The sequence below is a fragment of the Raphanus sativus genome, chromosome 8, assembly GCF_000801105.2.
Source record: "Raphanus sativus cultivar WK10039 chromosome 8, ASM80110v3, whole genome shotgun sequence".
In the NCBI taxonomy this organism is placed as follows: Eukaryota; Viridiplantae; Streptophyta; class Magnoliopsida; order Brassicales; family Brassicaceae; genus Raphanus; species Raphanus sativus.
In genome coordinates, this window is record NC_079518.1 from 25,610,916 (window position 1) to 25,628,018 (window position 17,103).

General features: G+C 27.6%; 2 protein-coding genes across 2 annotated transcripts; both read right to left on the reverse strand.

The window, feature by feature from the left end:
• Positions 1 to 1,741: 1,741 nt before the first annotated feature.
• Positions 1,742 to 6,229, reverse strand: LOC108819283 (GDSL esterase/lipase 5). Its single transcript, XM_018592289.2, has 5 exons — positions 5,810 to 6,229; positions 5,363 to 5,487; positions 2,507 to 2,731; positions 2,167 to 2,419; positions 1,742 to 2,058 (listed from the first exon to the last, which is right to left on the reverse strand). Exons 1-5 carry the CDS (start codon positions 6,126 to 6,128, stop codon positions 1,808 to 1,810), a joined length of 1,173 nt encoding a protein of 390 aa, XP_018447791.1. The 5' UTR covers positions 6,129 to 6,229; the 3' UTR covers positions 1,742 to 1,807.
• A 1,077-nt stretch (positions 6,230 to 7,306) lies between these two features.
• LOC108822946 (ethylene-responsive transcription factor RAP2-12) lies at positions 7,307 to 9,321 on the reverse strand. Its single transcript, XM_018596158.2, has 2 exons — positions 8,978 to 9,321; positions 7,307 to 8,175 (listed from the first exon to the last, which is right to left on the reverse strand). The coding sequence occupies exons 1-2, from the start codon at positions 9,225 to 9,227 to the stop codon at positions 7,460 to 7,462; spliced, it is 966 nt and encodes a 321-aa protein (XP_018451660.1). The 5' UTR covers positions 9,228 to 9,321; the 3' UTR covers positions 7,307 to 7,459.
• Positions 9,322 to 17,103: the final 7,782 nt, after the last annotated feature.

Here is a 17,103-nt window from a genome sequence, read left to right on the forward strand (position 1 = left end):
AGGCATGGGCATAAAATCTGGAGAACTAAATCCGAACTGCAAAATCCAACTCGTTATTCGATCCGAAATGCAAAAATACCCAAATAAATCTTGTAGGATGGTACAAAAAATATCTGAATCCGAAGTGTTACTAACCGAATCCAAAAAAACCAAAATTAATAGTCAATATAAATATTTTGAAATATATATTAGCATTTCAATTGTTAAATTCAATATTTGTGGTAATATGATATATAAAAATAAATATTAGATTTTAATAAATTCTTTAAGTACACAATTAGTTATAAATAAGTATTTTATAACTCGCTCTTTAAAATAACAAATCTATTCTCTATAAGATAATGCATATTGTTTACAAACGATATTTGTTTTCAAGCTTTATTTAATATTTTATTTTTATTTCATCAATCTTATGTGTGGTAGATTAATTTCTTTCTTTTAATTTAGGTGTTTTCTGTATGTTTTGATTTTTTATTTCGGTAATATCTGAACCAAATCAAAATAACCCGAATCCAAACGATATATGGTTAATTTATGGGTTTTAAGATGCAATATAATTTTGAACCGAATCCGAGATCTTATTATCGAACCCAATCCATACTAATAAATTTTTAATATAGAATCTAAGAGCATAAATTCAAAAACCTTAAAATCCAAAAAATCATTTCAAAACACCAACGTGTACCCGAACGCCGAAGCCTATCTTTAAGACACTACAAGAATAACATATTGGATGGGTCAGACGTACCCATATCAGCCTTGGCGATACCAGCTTTACTGAGCCCTTAAGGATATCATGTTATATATTAGAGGATGCGGGCTCTCGCAAAAGACTCGCCGGACAACCAAATAATCATACCTGACTCGGAAGCCCGGACGTTTAATCTTGTATTGTGGCTGGATTCTCAAAGATGGTCGTACCCTAGCCAACTACAACATCAAGAAAGATTCGACCCTTCACTTGTTTATGAGTCTGAGGTAGCGTCTCATTATCTATTCTCAAATGCTGGCGTTTATCAGTTTTCTTTTCTACATATTTTTTCCGTATCACTATAAGTGTTATTTGAAAAAACTATTTTTGTTAAAAAATAATTGATATTCTCACAATTCTAGATATAAATTAATAATATTTGAATTTTGTGGCCAGTTAGAAAATATTGTTTATCTTTCTTATTAGTTCAACAAATTTTATTTAGTGATATTTTTATTTAGTCAAGATAAAATTTTGTGTTTTCATAATCCACGTAGAAAAATCTTAAAAATCACTTATATGTATACTGATACGGAAAAAGTATTATTTCAGGTTTTGGTTTCTATCAATTAAACTTAGACCAAATCCAAAAATATACCTAAAATTAAAAAAAAATTGACATAAAATTAAAATAGTTACTTATTTCTAATTAACTTATAAAATACAGTCAACTACTAATTTAAAAATAAAATTATATAATTATCATTGGTAAATTTATAATTCATACTCGTAAAAGTTATAACCATTCATGTTTACTATAGTATAAATATTTGCATAAATAAAATAACTTAAATGTTGTGTAAAACTTATGGAAATGAAAGAAAGTGTATTTTAAAATTAAAATGTAATGGTAAACTCTTTTATGTAATGTTAAACTTACGAAATTGAAAAAAATAAAAGTATTACTAAGGTAAAACATGAACTGGGGTTTAAAAGGAGAAATCCCCACCACCACCAAAGTAAATTACTTTGAATTTCTTAAACCAGTGATGAACAAAAAAAAGGTTACCAACAAAAGACAAAACATATCATGTATATTAGTTACATACATTCACATCAAGAAATCTGAAATAAACTGTTGATATTGTATGGACCAACCACTAGAGAATCTGACATGTGCCCACCATTCCAAATTAGATTTGCAAATTGCTTGTAAGTATTTTGGGTGAGATGAAGTGAATCCCAAAAAATATAATCGTCAGGATTCTCACATAATTTGTATTCCTTCACGATTCTCTTTCCTCCACAGCTGAATACTCCTCTCCACTTCCCTGTTCCACAACATGCTTCTTCCCCTTCTTTAAACCCTTTCATTCAAAACATACGAAGACATGTTTTTAAGGGCAATTTATTGAATATTCACCATGAACCCAAAATCAAAAAAGCCCAACAAAATTCACAGAGAACACACTTACCAAATTTAGAAGGATGATGCATTCTGAGTTTAAGACTTTTGTTCATGTCGAAGAGGGAGAACTTGAAGCCCTTGAGTTGTCTTTGCATCTTAAACAAGAGACTCGAAAGAGCTTTGTTATGCATGTTTGCCAACCTTGAAGCATCTCTTAAGCAAGAATCATTGTTCTGTTTTAGTATCCGTAAAGCTGGGAAACAACCCAAATCCGGCACATTCAAGAAACCGAACTTCCGTCCTCCAATCTTGTATATTTCCTGTTACAAAACCCATATAGAGTATATGAATGCAAAAGAACCAGCCTAGAGTTTATATGATGGTAATTACGATGATGATGAACTTACATGCATGAATGTTGTCAAATTACCAATGACAATGTCAACATGCTGAGACATTGAAATGGAGAGAGATTGGTTGGTCAAGAAAGGGCTTGAGTAGTCATTAGACCCAATGCTTATCAAATAGACAGCTCTTGAGATTCTCTTCTTGCTTTCTTCTTTACCAAACTTTATCCTCCACAATCTCTCCACTTTCTTATAGTGTTCCAATTGTGTTCTCAAACTTATCACCTTACGATAATTGTTAAGAATTAGTCATTACATTGATTGACATAGAGTAATACATCTCGTTGCCCAAAAAAAAAGAGTAGTACACTCACCGACCTTAAATTATAAAATTTACTTGTCCCAAACAAGTAAGTGAATAAAACATATTCTAAAATATAATAATGGAACCTTATTACATAGCTAGATAAAGCATGTTAAACTACAAAACAAATCGTTGTGGGGACCAAAGAATCACATTTTAAGACTATTGTTCAACTAATTTAGCCACAATAATCGGGTCAAAACTCAAACGCGCACCCATATGGAACCATCTACTTAGTATTCTTTTTCTTTTTTTTTTTAGGACGAACCGGCCATTATACTATTCAGACGAGATGATTTAGATAACTAAACCGGAATAGAACAACTAGTCAAACAAAGTTTTCTGTGGAAAGACCTAACAATCCTAGCCAAAAAATTAAAAATCTGATTTTGTTCTCGTAGAATCTGAGTGATTTTGAAATCCGTGAAGTATATCCGTAGAGTAATGTTATTCTAATATTCTAATATGTTATATAATAATATATACTCTACTATTGTAATCTATAACTAGAAAAAGCTAACTTCAATCAAATTTTGGATTAGGCAATCATATCAAACTTCCATGTGCCTTGTGTGTACGCAAATAGAAGATATATACACATATATATATATATATATATATATATATATATATATATATATATATATATATATATAACTACCCTTTTTGTCAAATATCTATTTTAAACTACCATGGCATGTTTTAGATTTGGAATCATTAAACATGTTCTGACTAAATATAAAACCACTCATATACCATTATACTTATTAAATGAATAATTAATATTTTCTAGCTTAATAATCGGTTATGTCAAATGACAACTGAGTTAAACTTTTTTTATCAGATTTAACTCGGTCATTGAATTATACTTAATCTTAACTATTTGTTCTGACCTGTTATATTTTCTCTAGGTTGTAACACATGAACACATGAACCTATAATCTAATCTTTTACACGTACATATTTCAAACGTCTAGCAACATAATCACATTAACGGTTATGTAAATATGTACTACATAGTTATGCCTATGATTATAGTTAACATAACCTTTCCATGTCTAAAATAATAGATTGTAAGTCGACTAAACATATGACTTCCTTTTCTATTGAGTTCGACTTTTATATGAGTTGTACCATATTTTTGAAGCTCATATTTTATAAAGTGTTTGATGTCAAACTTTTTCTATACCATTAACCCTGATTCTTATACTAAAAATCATAATTAATCTATTTATGGCATATTATAAATTAGATTTGACAAGAATTGTGTTAGTTCCCTAACAACTTTTGTAAATCGAATTAACCTTTTTATGGTACATTATAAATCACTATAATGATTTTGATCCCTAACAACTTTTACACAATTTTACCTACTTATGGTATCTGATAGTTATATTCAAACATCTTTGAATTGATAACAAGAAGAAATATTTTTAGGTATGATTTAAGTTTTTTTTTCGTGAGGCCTGAATTAGGTTATGATACTAATAACAGACAATTAAATATAAACTTTCTGCAATTTTAAAAACAAATAAATATCAAATATATCAGCCGAGATTAAAGGCAAAAAGAAAAGAGATTAAATGCAATAAAATAGACCCCAGATGGTGTTCCATAATTAAATTTGAGCAGTGATTAGTATACCGAACACTAATTGCTTTCTCAAATATACTGCCGTGGGGAAAGGGAAAAACAATAAGCAAACTATTTTTTTTATATTTAGTCCATCGACACTATTTTCTCAAGCAAAAGTGTTCCCATAAAATGTTTTCTATCATGAACTTTAATTTTTTATTCAAGACAAAAACTTTTAAAATAGGATATCGTATGCAAGTCAAAATATTAAAAATAAACAAAAATATAATTTCTTATAGACTGTTAATAACAAAAATAAATTAATAGTGAATCATGTTCATAAAATTCGGTTTTTTTTCTCTTACCATTTTTTTACATTTTAGAATAATCATATTAAAATTTCATCAAATCAAAAGAATTACAAACCAAATTTTCAAAGTTTAATCAATTTTTTAAAAATATCATCAGATTTTTTGGGTTTCACCGGATCAATTGTGTTGGTTTGCGGGTCAATGACCAGTTTTATGGCTTTTACAAAATTTTATCAAATTTTTAGTTATATGGGTTTTCAATATTTGAAATGGATTATCTACATGTCACCAGGTTTATGAGCTCGACTGTAGATCCAAATTAAATATGAAAAATAATATATAATCTCTTTTTAGTATAATATAAAATCTTGCAAAACTAAAAAATTCATCATTATCATTATCAAAAATATTTAATATATTTAACAAAAAAATAAAAAAAATATTTACCCCTCTTTATTTTCGAAACACAATGATAATAAATTTTCAAATTATGTTCTATCTAATTAAAACAAATAATTTCACATAAATTTATCAAAATTATCAAAAAAAAATATATCCGCGTTTACAACATCTAGTAATTACTTAATGCAAAGGTATAATTCAAGATTATTTGAAAATTTCAAACAGTTTCGAATTAAAATAAAGATGAAAAGCATAAATACGTACCGAACCTTGGAACGTTTCAACAAGAGCACCAGCTCCCGCGGATGCAAAGTTGACGCCGGAAAGCTTCTTTTGACTATCTCCCGGTTCCAAAAACGGCGGAATTAACGGCAACTTCGCATATTCCGCTATTATTAACGTACATTTTTGTCAATATATTATATTTAAATAGGCCACGAGGTAATATAATAATAGTAATTTTATAATAGTATAAAAAATCTCATTATTTATTAAAAGTATGCCCTTTGTTCCGAGTAAGAACACAAAATTAAGACATTCGTTTTTGTAAATATTTATCATTAAAAATATAAACTGAAAATAACTCATCTAATTATAAAATAAAAATAATAGTAGTACATATTAAAACATTTTACATTTTAAAAAACTTAACTTTCTCTAAAGCATAGTAGTACATATTAAAACGGAGGGAGTATATAAAAATCATCTCACCTATGAAATCAGAGATGAGACGACCGTCGGAGAATCTGCCGGTGGGGAGGCCAAAGAATGTTTGACCATAAGGTGGGAAATTGGCTTGGTCAAGTGTAGAGGTGTTTATGTAATTATTGTTTCCTGCATCCAAGAAAGAGTCCCCGAAGATGAACAAAGCCGTCACGTTATCATTGTCACCGTCGTAAGAAAGTTTTGCTGCTGATTTTCCGGCGAGAAAGAGAATGCTTGACGAGAAGATATAGAAGCACAAGAAGAAGATGGAGGAGGAGGAGATAGTTCTTTTTGTGACTTTCTCCATTAATGTTGACTCTCTCATTCACCACAAAACTTCTCAAGACTCGTGTGTGTTTGCTTGTGTATGTATATGTTTATATAGACGAAATGATTTGCTTTTTAGTCTAACTTATAGACATGTCGACAAGACTATGTACATAAGTTTATATTATATCAAAATGTGTCTCCACACTTATATACAAAATGACTTTATAAAGATCAAAGAAAGTCAAATCTTTGGATCTTTTTTAACTCCAAATGGTTTGTGTCACCGTAAGATGATTTAATTCAGAATAGTAGAAGAAAAAAAAAATGTTAGGTCTTACTTTTTTCTCTAAGTCATGCACCATAGTGTTTACTGTGTATTAATTAGAGTTTGATAGTGACACAATTACTAGTTGCTAAAAAAGAGATTTATCAACTATTTTTTATCTTTTGCGTATAAATTGCTTTTGCAAAAAAAAAAATCAAATTAATTTGATTTCCGGTCATGAGAACTAAAATTATATCTACAAAATTATTTTTGAAGCTTAACCAACAAACTATGTATACCAGTAAAAATTATTCGTTTTGTTTAAAATTATTAAGTTGTTTTGGTTAGAAATACACATGAAACTTTTTTTCTTAAAAAATTATTACTGTCTTTAATATAAAATTACAGAAGAATAATCAATCACAAATCATGTTTAAATTTTTTTATTTTGAATTAAATATTCTTTAATTAATTGATTTTAAATTTGTATAGGATTTTAAAAAGAACCTATACTATAAAATAAAAATACAAAATAATACTGAAATTTTGAAATTGAAGAAAACAGTAAGTATCAGTCAGAAAATAATAAGTAGTATATGTGATGTAGTGTTGTTACATATGGGTGGTGAAAGGACGGAAAGACGCAGACTTGTCCAAAAGAGTGATTCAACTTTCTTTTTCCTTTGTCTCATAAAAAAGTGTCACGAGAAAGTCACAAACTCACCAGTTACCCACTTGCAAAGTAAGTGCAACCTTTAGATTCTTCTGTCATTTACCGACGTCGTTTCTGTCGTTTCCCTCTAGATTCATTGTATGAAAACAATATCAATTTTTCAAGGCAATCAATATGAACAAATAGTATTCACGCAATCTCATCGCTTTCTTAACCAAAAAATCAACGATAACCGGTCCTTGTTTCTTTTCCTCTGGTTCAATTCCTACCGGTTCCTTAGTGGCATTCCAGATCATAAAACAGAACATTAGGTCAACATATTAACTTATGAGTTATGACAATGTTTAAAGGAGACGCTTGGGTGCACAAAGTGAAAGAACCAAAACACAAGCGAATACAAGAGACCACCAGAAAGAGTTCAAAATGTTTTAAATGACAATGGATCTCTTCAGAAGACTCCTCCAATCATGGAATCGATCTCATCAATGCTCCATAGTTCCATAGGGTTTGCACCATTGTCCTGAGTCGCCACGGCGTCTTCGTTGAAGAAATCAAGTGAAGAATCCCATTCAGTGTTGTTGTAAGGTGTCTCGAAATCCATGGACTTGAGCTTCTTAGCTGGATCAGCTTCCTCGGCGAATAGAGCAGAGTTGTTGTTGTTGATAAACGCCGAAGAGATCTCAGGAGTTATAGGAGCTTGATCGTTCCAACCAAACTCAGAACAACCAAATGAGTTACTACCCTGGTCTGAGCTGAATAACTGATGATACCCATTACCAAATTGATTGTTGTTGTTGTTGCTGCTGTTAACTTCTTGTTTCTCCTCCATGAAACATATATTGTCAAAGGAGTTGTCCACGTTCTGAACCAGAGTTGGGTTTGGGTTCGGTTTAGCCACCTTCTTGGCAAGTGGGTTCTCCTCTGGGAAATTCACCTTAGCTTTGGAACCACGGATTCTACGAGCTGCAGCATCGTAAGCTCTTGCAGCTTCCTCGGCAGTTTTGAAAGTTCCAAGCCACACTCTTGAACCTTCCCTTGGATCACGAATCTCAGCAGCCCATTTTCCCCAAGGACGTTGTCTTATACCTCGGTACTGGCTCTTCCTCTTCCTCTTTGCAGATCTCTCACCTTCTCCGTCAGCAACTTTCTTGCCAAAAGCTGAATCTGGTGGTGGAAAATAACAAGAAACAAAAATAGTTCTTAGATGAGCAGATTCAAATCAGTTTCATTCCAACCCTCATATGCCTCCAAACATCACACAAAATCATAAGCAAGAATAGGCCTAGGAAAAGAAAAAACAAAACAAAACAAAACAAAGACCAAAATCCAATCCGAGCTATCTATATATTTATCTAAACTCTTACTTCCAAAGTGATTTTTTCGCATTCGAACTCCGATAGTTAAAAGTTAAAAACTAGTTAAAGTCACTGATACCTTTAATTTATATATATAATTTATTTATTATATGATTAAAAAGAATTTTACATTAATAATATTCGAATTTTCAAAAATAAAAGGATAATTTTTATATATTGTATTGTTATCTTGAAACAATATTAGTTATTATAAAAATATAAATAATAATCTATCATACTAATTTTTAAAGTAATAAAACATGAACTAATAAAAATTTGAAAATAATTATGTCCGGGCAAAACACTAATAAAAACACATAAATGGATCGTGTTGAATGATATCAAAGTATATCCTAACCTGAAGTATTAACCAAATCCAAACTGATAACCAGAAAAACTGAACCAAAAAAAAAAACTAATACGTACCAGCTATAACAATATCCAAATAGATCCGGTAGGGTTGGTTTAAAATATATCCGAACCGCAAGTATTTCAACCGAACCCAAACCTTGATAATATTCCAAACTCTATGAATGATAACGGTAAGTATAACCATATACGAATCTGTTATAATCATTCAGATACATCGCTAAAGCTGGAATCGGATTTACCGGCGGCAGTGGCGGCGGGGGGTTTACGAGCCCCGGCGAAAACGAACGGTTTCGCATCATCGCAGTCGATGAAGGAATCGTCGTTGAAGCCCTGGAAGTCAGCCTCGAACTCATCGTCAAGATCGAAGAAACTCGAGGAGCGTTTCCTCGAGCTCTTCTTCTTCTTCAGATCCGGCCAGAGAAACTCGCTGGTGACGCGGCGAGACCTCGGCGGCGGGATGAAATCGGAGATTATAGCTCCTCCACACATGGCGTGAGGGTGTAAATGTTCAGAAACGGAATCTTTGAGGCGAAAATGTAAAATAATAGATTCTTTCTTTTTGCTTTGTTCATCAGAAAAAAAAAAAAGTGGAAGAGAACGCGGCTTTTAGCCTAAAGAGAATATAATGGTTATTTACTATTATACCCCTAACTTGAAGTACTATTTACGATGCTATTCTTATGCTTTAGATTTCTTACCCTTATTAGGTTAGGAGGATTTTGGTAAGAAATACACACCCTAGTCTTTTTTTGACTGCTGGTAGTAAAAGGTCTAAAGCTGCTCTTACAGTCTTACCTAACGTTCGTTGATTTTACATAAAGTTTAACTCCTACACACTTTTCAGTCATATCAAACTTTAACGTAAGTTTGAATAAAGCTGGCAAAAAAGAATAAGCTAAAATAAATTCAATCTTTAAGCTTTTTCCAATTTTATTTTAATGCTATCAGGCTTTTTGTCCACAATGTTATCGTTTTCACATATTAAAAGGATTTTTAATAATATATTTTGGTTGATTTAAAGGTAACTTCAATTATACAGTATAAAGTTATTTGATTTGAGTATTTTCTGATAAAGTGAGAGGATTTTACACTGATATTGTTAAAAATATTGGTCTATAGTAAAATGTAAAAACTATCATAATGTATTTGTTATATTTAAAAAGAATCTAGGTCGTAAGTTGGTGTACTTGTTTGACTGATTTGTCGCCTCCAACTAGTAATAAACTTTACCAACTTACCTTATTTAAATAGTTAAATGTGCTCCAAAATAATAAAACTTTATTTTATACATATCTATATCTTGTTCTTTTGAGAAAAAATATACTATCTTGTTCATTTGTTTGCTTCATATGATCTATTCTATTAATTTTGCTGTATGATCTATTAATAATAGTTCAGTCCTAACTTAAAAAAATCAAGGAAGCTATATATAATATAATTGCTAATGTGCCAACTGCTTAATATATAACTATCTAATTAACGTGTTTGGTATTCTATAACTTCTCTTTTGATTCCTATTATATCGGGACCCATTACTTTTTTTGTTAAAAAGAAATCTATGTACGAATATGATAGATATATAATTGACTTAAAACGTAAATTTCTCTATATAATTTTTTGTGCATTCTGTTACGGAAAAAAATTTCATCACCTTTTTTTTTTGTTCTCAACTCATCACCTATGAACTAAAGAAAATGAATAAAAACAACTAAAATAAGTGATAGGCTTTTCGACAACAATATATATATAACAACTTTTTTTTTTGAAAAAAATTAACTATGCATCTATATATGAAAACAAACACAAATAAAGAGGAAGTATATGAAAACGGATCTATTCTATTAATTCACCAGCATGATCAATTGATAAAAAGTTTTGTCCAACTAATTATTTCCAATAAAAATATAAATCATGTGAAAGAGTCCGTTAAATATATCTGTCCTTTTAAATGTAGATTATAAGTTTAGTTCAACTATTTGAAAAAAATTACGCATGCAGGTTATGAGTATTTTATTCGGGATGGGTGCGGGTTGGTGGATTTTGGATCGCATGTACCTTCCGACACGCAAAGTATTTAAAAATAAAAAATAAAAAGAAAAGCAAACACTTTTATATAAATATGGGGATTTAAAAAATAAAAATTTAAAATATATAATTCTATTATAAATATTTATTTATATTTATTTATAATAATTAAATTAAATAATTTTTATTTTAAAAATATAACTTGCGGATAACCGCAAAATTAACCTGATGGATGCCGGTACAAAATTATTTGTTTGCGCGTTGTGCGGGTCAGATCTTTTGACCAAAACAAAATTGAAATCCGCAGGTTGGCAGGTCAGCGGGACCGGTTCGACCCGCAACCCAGCCCTAACCGAATGTATACAACCGTATCAATTTTTAAATTACTATTATTTAATAAAATATATTTTAATTAAGATTTATATATAAATACCATTAAAAGAGAAATTAAAAATATAATTATAAAAAACACAAATATAAAAATTAAATTTAAAACAAAAAACATATCCGCCCTTTAAAGGGCGGGTCAGAAGCTAGTTACGGTTTAAAACACGAGTAAGTATTTTTGCTGTATTTAGGCCAACTCCAATAAAACGCTAAAACATCAAACTTGGTGTAATTTCATCTCCAATGAAATACTAAAATTGATACATCCCACCATATTTGGTGTAGAGTTAATATTGTTACACCAAATTAACATTATTCATCACACCAGATATTTTATATCCATATTTTTTTATATTTCATTAAATAGTATAATTCAATTATTATTATTAATCAGTTTAAATTTGTTTCAATTATTAATATTAGACAGTTCAAATTTGTAATTAAACATAAATATACTGTATTATTTATATTTTAAAATTATTTTTAAATTAAAATATTTCTTTATTTTATTTTTAAGTAAGAAATCACTAAGTATTATTATCATTTTTATGTTATAAAAATAAAATATCATATAACTTTTATATTTTATTTTATTTTGAATTAAGAAATCACTAAATAATTATTATCATTTATTTTATTTTAAAATATTGATTATAATTTTTATTTAAGTTATATTTAATACTATTAAATTCACCAAACTTTAAAAAATTATTTTATAGTATAGTTAAACCTGTATTGCTAACTAATAAAAATTTTATTAAAATAAATATATTGTTTTGTTATGTTCTTTTCATAATTAATGTTTCGTAATTTTCAATATGGTATTTTATATAAAATAAATACATGTATAGTATTGTTAAATCAAAAAATATAAATGTAAATAAATTTTATAAACATATAATTACAGTAATTTAATAAACATAATAACAAAGTGTTATAAAATAATTATTTATCAGTTTTAAATAATAAAAATATAAAAATTCTTAAAACAAAAATATCAAATAATATGTAATATTATTTTTGGTGTAATATTTGGTATCATAGTTAGAGATGAAAAAAAAATTGACACCAGAATACCAAATTTGATGTAACTTCAACACCAAATTTGGTATAATGGTTGGAAATGTTCTTAGCTCCTATATACACAAGCAAATACTTGTTAGTTATTATTAGTCAACATACTGCAGTCATTTTGGGGAGGGGTAACAATCAATCTACTAGCATCTAAATACTGTAGATAGAAAATAGAAATTAACAAAGATGTTTCCATAAAAATAAATGAATTATTGATAGTACCATGTAAACTATTCACTTTGACAGAAAAATCAAAATGAAAAGTATACGAAGACTTGCAACTGTAGTTATTACACGCGAGGACCTCGCCTTGTATGCATAGGTCTAAACTTGTAAAAGCATTAAAGAGCATTTACGAGTACGTGTGCAGAACACATGTTTTCATGAATCTTTTGAGCAAATTGCTTATGACAATTATTTTGTTGTTATATGGCAAACAAAAAATTTAGCGATTCGTTGTACTTAATCTATCTCCAAGAGCAACCTTAAAACTTCAAATATAAGGTTTTATGTACTCCAAAAATAACCTCAAAACCTCAAATTATAAGATTTTGTATAGTGAAATCTTATATTTGAGGTTTCATTGTACAAAACCTTATATTTGAGGTTTCATATTTTTTTATCCTTATATTTTTTATCTTTTAAATAGTTTTGATAACTTTCTTGTTTATCATTTTAGTCTATATAATTTTATATATTTTATATATGTTTTTATAAATTCAACTTTTGCATATAAATTTAAATAAATAAATAAGTTTTAAATGGAAAAACAAAGCAAAAAATGCTATTAAAGTGGAATAGTTTATTACATAAATAATAATGATGAATAATTATATTTTCTTAGAAAAATGATTTCGTTTGTAATAATCTCATATATATCTGTAATTTGCTATTACAGTGTAATAGTTTATTAATAGATATTGTTTATAACATTTTATTGTTTGCTTTAGTTGTTATAAAAGTTTTATTTTTTATTTAATTTTTGTCTAATGTTAGGGACTATAATGTAAATATCTAAACTTTTTAAGGTTTATTTTAAGGTTTACTATTAGAGAAGAGAACACTCAAACCTCAAATATAAGGTTCATCAAACCTCAAATATAAGGTTGCTCTTGGAGATGCTCTAAATAGTTTTTCTGTTGTTGTAAGCTTTGGTGTTTTGCTTTAAGGATTAATTTGCCAAATAACCAATTTTGAAATCAAAATTAAGAATATATCTATGATTTTATTGACATTATTAAGTTCATAACATTTTTTCCAAGTTTCATATGGTTTTAACAAATTGCAGGTGAAAGAAAAAAGAAGTGATGATGTGAATGATAAAAATATATGGATCTAAAAAATTTACATATGTATTTTAGGCAACAAAATCTATAGATTTCGTATATATAAGCATAAACTTTTCATTGTAGTTAATGTTGATGTGTAACAAACAATAAATACCATCGCTTATATATAAAAGAAAGAAGAAATATTGCCCACAATTAGTAAACTAGACATGTCACGACTTCTTCTTCATCTCCTCAATTTTTTTTTGGCAAAATTGATTTTATATTTTCTGTAGGTATATGGCTATGGCGTTTCCTCTTTTCTATATGCTCATATTTGTGAAATATTACCCAACAAATTAAAAAATTAGTCTATAATTATGGAAATGGCTGTGAAGAAATATTACCTATATCCAAAGCTGACCTTGAGCCAAGCCTATCGAAATATTCGCCTTAAACCCCCAAAAATTTTGAAATCTTTTTATATGGATATAAGCCCTCAAATATGTAAAAAAAAAAATTTTAGGCCCCAAATTTTTAAATTCCTTCTTTACTCGTCTTCAGGCCCCGAAATTTCAGGACCGGCCCTGCCCATATCTGATATATACTCTTTTATATTGATTTTGACATTTCATGAAATTGTAACAAATATTTACTTAAAATTTTGAGATTTCATTTGTACATATGATAACATTATCTTTCGTAGAGTTTCTAATACACCCACATTACTATATCAATTTTGAATTTGCATCAGAAATAGTCAATGGTCCATTTGTAAACATATGATTATGATTTTTTTTCACATCCAAAAATGTTTAAAATCGTTTGTTTATAATTAGCTATGATAATGTAAATAATATATACTAAACTAAATTGGAAAATTTTAAAATTTGATATAAAGGTTCTTATTTATAGTTTTGTTCTAAATATCATCATTTCAAAATTGGTTACAATAAAAATCGTATTCTAAACAGATATTTCATGAAAATGTAGTTTCTAGAAAATATTAAAACTAATTGTATTCAAAAAAATTCTTAAAAATGTGTTTTTAACAAAATATAAATTATTCAAATAAATATTAACAAAACTCATATATAGTATAAACATTTGGATTTTTAACATTTAGGAATAATTTTATCAAATACTTATCATAATTAAAAATAAACTGAACAAAAATAGTTGATCATTTTTATTGTAACATATTAAAATAAGCAATAATTAGTTTGATATAAATTAAAAAGATTAATTATACCTCATTTAAATTTTAGATATTTTAAAATAAACATAACTAATATATTATTTGGATTTCCGTTTAATTATATTCATATGAACATAATTATTATAATATTGAGTTTCATATCGGTTAATCATCGGTTCAACCGAATAGCTTCAAATTTTAGTCGTTCTTGAGGATTTTATCGATTTTTTAAATAATAAAAAAAAAATTTTAAATCCAAACCGAATTACATATCAGATCACAAAGTCTATCAGTTCGACCGTGGATCCAGTTCGGATTTAAAATCAATGATTTAAATGCAAAAATATTTTTAAATTGACGAAAAATTATAAATTAACAAAATATTTGTAAAATTATTAATAAATTTTTTATAGTAAAACATCCCGCACTTTTAGAACGCGGTCAAAATCTAGTTATGATTAAAGTAGTTCAAAAATTCTATATATTATAAATTTTAATAAGATATATTTAATAAAATTTATATTAGTTGGTCCAAATTAAAAAAAAAACACACATGAAAAAAATTATGAATTCTATTTTAATAGATAAGATATATTCCCATTAATCAAACTTGGAATATAACTTAATTTTCTTGTGCGCCTATAAAAAAAAAACAGGTTGAGTTCCACATTTGCTTTTTGTTTTATATACTGGGCCGATTTTAAAATGGCAGACTCTAAATTTGCTATTCTTAGGCTGATACCGTAAATCAGTTGACCTTATTACTTATTGGGCCCAACAAAACCAGTTAACCTTGAGAGATCAGAATTGATGAAGCAGGAGGGAAACAAAATAAAAGTAAAATAAAAATTTCTTTTTTGTATGAATGTTAAAAAATAACTAGATTTTGATCCGCGCTTCGAAAGCGCGGGTATTATTATTCACTTTTGTGAAATATATTATTTGTTTGTAGCTATTGAATGTATTTATCTTAGTGAAACTTTCTTTATAATAAATTCGACACACTCTAGAGTGTCTCTGGTAAACTATGTATTTCTCTGACTTTGTTTTATTCTCTCTCCAATCAACATATTTATTTGACTTGTTGTTAAAATAAATGATTTTTAGAACGCAACTGTACAATATTTTTATATTAATATTTCGTCTAAACAATGTGACATATTTCTATATTAATTAAATATTTACATTGTAATTTAAAATAAATTTTGATCCGCATGCCCGTGCGGGTGTATATTTCAAAAATATATTGCTATTCATTTTCATGTCAATATAAATAATCATATAAGTAATAGTATTTTATATGTACCATCTTATAAATAATCATATATATTATATTCTTCAAGTTTAATGTGAAATATAAAAACCTTAATTTAAGTTGGTATACAAAATTAATATTTTTGTTGTATTTTTCTTATATATATTGAAAATATTTTTAATAACGGTTATTGGAAAATATTTAGTAAAAATAAATTTTTGAATATATGCATATTTTAATATGTATATAAAATTTAAAATTTATTTTATGATTATATTAGACAAAACAATGTTTTTAGGTAATTAGATTAGTCCATTTTGTATATTTTAAAAATGATATAATGGATTTCCAATTTTTATTAATAACATAAGCCATTATTTTTTTTCTTCTTGACATACTTTTATCCATGTTTCAAAGTTTTAATTTTTTGCATTAGTTTTCTATGAATTATTATTAATTTTATGATATTTTTTGAAAATTGAACTCTTAAATTTTTTATATTTGACTAAACTAAATAAGGTAATAATATTGTTTTTAATTTTATTTATATAATATACTATTTATATTTCAGTTTGTGTTTTTATTTTTACCATAAAGAATTGTAAATATAGTGACAAAATTGTAAATAAAAAGAAATATAGAAAGAAGGTTGTTTAATTTATTATAAAAACAATGGCTAAATGTTTAAATAAAAAGAAGTATTAAATATGTTATTCATGTTTTTTTTGAACTTATATGTTATTCATGTTTCTAAGCAATTATCATTTGTTATTAATTTATTGAAAATATAATGGCTAAATGTGTAAATAAAAAAAAGTACATATCTCTACTATTCTTGTTGCCAAACATATTTCATTTATCCTACTATCATTGTTTCCAAACATGTCCAATTTGTACTTCAACTTTAATAATATATATAATTATTTTAATATAGCATTACACGATATTAAACGGTGTACATATTGTTGACAAAAAAAAAAGAGAGTTCATATTCAACACGTGACTGAACTAGCTGTCCAAATCTTAACACCAGAGTTTGCTTGTGTCCATACATAAAATATCTCCCATGTATAAAAAACAAATCGAATCATTCTACAGTTTTTCCACTAAAAAGTATATTTATCCAGTTCATATCAGCCCTGCCAAGATTCAATCTGA

Coding starts and splice junctions, on each gene's coding strand:
- LOC108822946 (XM_018596158.2), bottom strand. CDS start 9,227: ATGTGTGGAGGAGCTATAATCTCCGATTTCATCCCGCCGCCGAGGTCT. Junction 8,176..8,977: donor CCCCGCCGCCACTGCCGCCG/GTAAATCCGATT, acceptor TTCCACCACCAG/ATTCAGCTTTTGGCAAGAAA.
- LOC108819283 (XM_018592289.2), bottom strand. CDS start 6,128: ATGAGAGAGTCAACATTAATGGAGAAAGTCACAAAAAGAACTATCTCC. Junction 5,488..5,809: donor TCTCATCTCTGATTTCATAG/GTGAGATGATTT, acceptor CGTTAATAATAG/CGGAATATGCGAAGTTGCCG. Junction 2,059..2,166: donor GCATCATCCTTCTAAATTTG/GTAAGTGTGTTC, acceptor TTTGAATGAAAG/GGTTTAAAGAAGGGGAAGAA.